Source organism: Myotis brandtii, unplaced genomic scaffold, assembly GCF_000412655.1.
Source record: "Myotis brandtii unplaced genomic scaffold, ASM41265v1 scaffold297, whole genome shotgun sequence".
Classification (NCBI taxonomy): domain Eukaryota; kingdom Metazoa; phylum Chordata; class Mammalia; order Chiroptera; family Vespertilionidae; genus Myotis; species Myotis brandtii.
Window position 1 is genome coordinate 898,826 of NW_005361351.1, and position 4,620 is coordinate 903,445.

Consider the following 4,620-nt stretch of genomic DNA (forward strand, 5'->3'; position numbering starts at 1 on the left):
ACATCCACCTGGTTTCTTAAGTTCTCTGTGCCTCAGCTTCCTTATTGGTAAGACAGGAAGCCACTAACAGAAGCTCCTGCATAGGGTGGTAGTGAGCTACCCGGCAGGCAGAGTGCTGAGAACCCAGCCCAGCCCCCAGGAGGGGCTGCGTGATGTCAGCTCTCATCACAGGGAGGCTAAAGGATTTGAGCACAGTCAGCAGCAAGAATCACAAGGCTGTCTGGCCCCATGTTCTCCGTAGAAACACACATGGTGGGGAGGAGGTGTCAGGGAAGAAGGACTTATCCAAGATTGGCCAGGGCTGGGGCCATCTCTGATGACCCCAGTGTAGTGTCTGGCCCCCAACACATTGCCTCCTTTGGCACTAAAACAATGTCTAACAAGGCCCCTTCAGCCCCTGGGTTATCTGATGAGAACTCTGGTAGAATGCAAGTAACCGGCTCTTGCCCCACACATGCCGGGCCCTCACCTTCCTCTAACCACACAGCCGGCACAGCACCGGAGAGTGAACGCAGGAGAAAGGAGAAAGGCCAACAGTGATCAGAGCACCTTCCCAGCTATAATTATCGCCTCTGCTCTTGAGACTGTGTGGAGTTTTAACCACTCTATGCTGCCGACTAATCCATTTAATTTTGAAATAAAAATTCAAGATTCACCTTATGCAAACTCGTCCCTTTTTGCTATGCCCACCATACAAGCTTTCACTGCATTTTTAAAAGGCACAAAAATGAAGATTCCAGCGCTGTCTAAACCCTGCACTTAACAAAGACCATTTCAGAAAAAAAAAAAAAAGAAAAGAAAAAAGAAAAGAAACACCACAGGAACACAGGCATTTTATTTAGTCCCCCTATGGCTTCCTTCTCCCTTTCATTCCAATTTCCCTCCAAGAAGATGAATACAGACATGTTACAACAGACCCTGGTTTCACGCCCACCTTCAAAAGATGAGTCACAGGGGTTTGGGGAAGACAGAGAGGAAGGGGCAGGCGCCCCGGGGAAGCGAGTGCTGTTTCCCAGGAAGCCTGGTCTCTGTTGGCAGAGTCCCTGTCGCCACCTCCACCTCGCTCCAGGGCAGGGTTCCTTCCACCTGCCCGGATCCAGCAGCAGATGAAGTGTGAGGGCTGCAGCCCCGTCCCAGTGCCAAGTGCCTTTCAGGGACCCGGCCGAGGACTCTGTGATGTCATATCGCACCCCCCCCCCCCCCCCCATGGCGCAGTCAGAGCCACTTTCACTCATCCTTCTGCTCACTGTCCTGGAGAGAGATGTCACTTTCCTTCTGCTCCTGAGGGACCGGGCACTCAGGCTGTGCTGGGCTTGCGAGCCAGCGGCCTGTGTCCTTCTGGGTGGGAGGCGGTTGGCAGGAAATAGGAGACAACGTGAGAGGCAGAAAGCGGGCCTGACCTCACCTCGCAGGGAAGAAGCAGGGCTGGGGACGCTGGTGGGTGGAGGGAGCGATGCAGGGCCTGAGGCTCTTGCTGCAGCCAGAAGCAGGCAGGTCCCCCGAAGAGCCGAGTGGGGACAGCCCGGGGCTGCGGCACCTGCCAGCTCCTCACTTGGAGACCAGCATGCGGACGAACTCCTCGTAGTTGACCTGCCCGTCCCCATCCACATCGGCTGCCTGGATCATCTCGTCCACCTCCTGGTCGCTCAGCTTCTCCCCCAGCCTGGTCATCACGTGCCGCAGCTCGGCCGCACTGACCAGGCCGTTGCCGTCCTTGTCGAACACGCGGAAGGCCTCGCGGATCTCCTCCTCGCTGTCCCTGTCCTTCATGCGCCTGGCCATCATGCCCAGGAACTCGGGGAAGTCCACGGTGCCGTTGCCATCCCGGTCAATCTCGCTCACCATGCCCTCGAGCTCGGCCTGCGTGGGGTTCTGGCCCAGGGCCCGCATGACGGTGCCCAGCTCCTGGGTGGTGATGGTGCCGTCCCCGTCCTTGTCGAACAGGGAGAAGGCCTCTCTAAACTCAGCCAGCTGCTCCTCGGTCAGCTGGTCGGCCATGGGCGGTGGAGGTGTGGGTGCAGGTACAGCTCCCGGCTGCTCTCCTGGCTCTGAAGGACAGCGGCGGGCAGGCGGTGTTCCAGCCACGGCTTGACTCACAGGCGCTTAAGAAGGAGCAGGGCTCTCCCTCACCATTCAGACTCCCCCGCCTTGCGTTGCCTGAAGGTCGGGTCCTGTTGGAACAAGAGTCCAGGACCGGGAATGAGTCTGGTTGGCTAATTGAGCCGATGCCAGCGCTTCTGTGTGAAAGGCAGTGGCTCTCCGCCCCACCATCACTCAGCTGTCAGGAACTACCTCAGGACACCTTCAGTGAGGCGTGCTGGACAACCTCTGGAGAGATTAATTTGGGTTTTTCCTCCTTGACTTTTCCTTTTCCTCTCCCTCCTCTCCAGTCTTCACACCCTTTACTCAATAAAATAACCAGCCCTGCACCCTTTCTCCCCTTCAGCTGCGGTTTTTGGCAGGATGAAAAGCAGAAGTTGTCTTTGCCTGAGAGGAACTTTCTTTTCTTGATTTTGGTTTCCAAAGCCTAAAAGAAAGCCTTAGGGTCCCAAGAGGGTATTCAGAGAAGGGAAATTTTTTTTCCCTACAGGTGGAAAGCAGACTGTCTTTTTAATTCAGAAAAACACACACAACATGGATGGAGGATTTCCTCCAGCTCATTCATTCACTCCTTCATTTATAAATATTGATTGAGGGCGTACTATGTGAAGAATAAGGTAGGCAACTCCCAGTCCTTGAAAGCTTATATTCCATCCGAGAGACAGCTAGTTAGCAAGTAAACTAACAAGCAAGATACTTGGATATTTTTTTATGAGTTTATTTGAGCTGAAACTGACAATTGCCAGGAAGCAAGATCTCAAATGCTCTTTGGTACTTGCATACTTTTGATAAATGTCACGAAGGAAATAAAAGGGGTCATGATGGAGAGAACACGGGGAGGTTACTCCTATAGCGATAGAAGTGAAGGAAGGTTTCTCTGCAGAGGTGGCACGTGAGGGTGACCTGAAGGGGCAAAAGGGGCTCCCCAGCTAGGGAGGCTGAGCAGGCTAAGAGTCAGGGTGAGAGAGGGCTTGGCCAAGGGACATAACAGTGACCAAGGGGGCTGCAGCCTAATGGGTGAAGGGGAGAGGAAAAGAAAGACACACAAGCGAGGTGTTGTAGGACACAGGGAGGAACTCACATTTTATTCTAGGGTCCTTGGGAGTCCCTGGATATTCTACGCAAGGGCATGTCTGAAAGTCTGGGCCCTGGTTTGGGGGGGGGGGGAGCCAGCGCTGAAGTAAGGGGTATTTTTAAGAGGAGATATTCGTAAGAAGGGACTTAAGAAGGGGTGTTCACTGAGCACACAGGTTCCTCCCCAAGTCCCAGGAAGCCTGGAGAAATGACCATCCACAGAGTGAGAAGAAGATACTTTGCCTGTGGGAAGCCATGGAAACCTGAACTGGGAGAGGCCCCCAGAGCCAGGCTGATACCGAGGGAGAGCAGCAATGTGGGAGGACTGATGCTACTTGACTTTAAGACTTACTCTAAAGTGACAATAGTCAACACAGCATGGTATTGGCCAAAGAAAAGACAAATAGATCAATGGAACAGAATAGAGAGCCCAGAAATAGAACCTCATAAATATAGTCAATACAGTGAAACAAAGATAGTCTTTTCAACAAATGGTGCTGTGGGCAACCAACATTCAGAAAAAAATGAGTCTAGACACAGACCTTACACCCTTCACAAGAAGTAACTCAAAATGGGTCAAAGATGTAAATGTAAAATGCAAAACTATAAAACTCCTGGAAGATAACAGAAGAGAAAATCTGGGTGACTTTGGGTTTGGCAATGATACCCAAACCCAAGGTCTCCAGTTTGGTTCTGGGTTGGGTTTAGATATGACATCAAAGGCAAAATCCATGAAGAAAGAATTGATAAACTGCATTGTGTGGTCTAAAAGTGTCCCTCCAAAGTTCATATCCCAAATCCTCACCAGCAAAGGGACAGTCATGAAATAATACAAGGGCAGTAGCAGGAAGCAGAAGGGAAACCGCTGGACATGGGGATGTAACTGACACAGTGTCCTGGAGAACCAAGGGAGAATCCAGCATCGTGGGAAAACTTGTGCCTGAGACAGGCCCGCCTAATGGACGAAGACTTCGAGGCCAGACAGAAACATGTTCTTGCTTCCTGCCTACTCCACCTACAAAAGGATAAGTGGCCAATGAGTGTCTGCAGGTTTCTGGATCATGGTGTTGCTGCTCAAACACCCAGCCCTTGCCTAAGTGTGTTCTCCAACAAGGCACATTGAAAGAGAACTCAGTAAGGATTTTAAACAGGATTACTCATGACTCACAAAGACTAGAGCTGGGATGGGCTAAAATGTCGCAAATTGCTAGTTAGGAAACTGTGACAGAGGGAATGTTTATTTCATGGGCTTCTGCAATTCTCTCCCTGTAGTCTCTCAGTGGACTGATTCTCTTCCCTACAGATTACACTTGTGGTCTTAGGACCATATAAATATGTAAAAATTACTGAGGACTCCAAGAGCTATTGTTTATGTGGGATCTATCTATCAGTATTTTCCAGGCTTGAAATTAAAACCGAGAAGAATTTTAAATATTTAAATATATT

At 51.0% G+C, this 4,620-nt stretch overlaps 1 protein-coding gene across 1 annotated transcript; it reads right to left on the reverse strand.

The window, feature by feature from the left end:
- Positions 1-814: 814 nt before the first annotated feature.
- Positions 815-2,161, reverse strand: LOC102253504 (calmodulin-like protein 3). The gene has a single exon (XM_005869507.2). It carries the CDS (start codon positions 1,996-1,998, stop codon positions 1,549-1,551), a length of 450 nt encoding a protein of 149 aa, XP_005869569.1. The 5' UTR covers positions 1,999-2,161; the 3' UTR covers positions 815-1,548.
- Between the last annotated feature and the right edge of the window lie 2,459 nt (positions 2,162-4,620).

Excerpts from the sequence above, each read along its gene's own strand:
- LOC102253504 (XM_005869507.2), bottom strand. The coding sequence starts at position 1,998 with ATGGCCGACCAGCTGACCGAGGAGCAGCTGGCTGAGTTTAGAGAGGCC.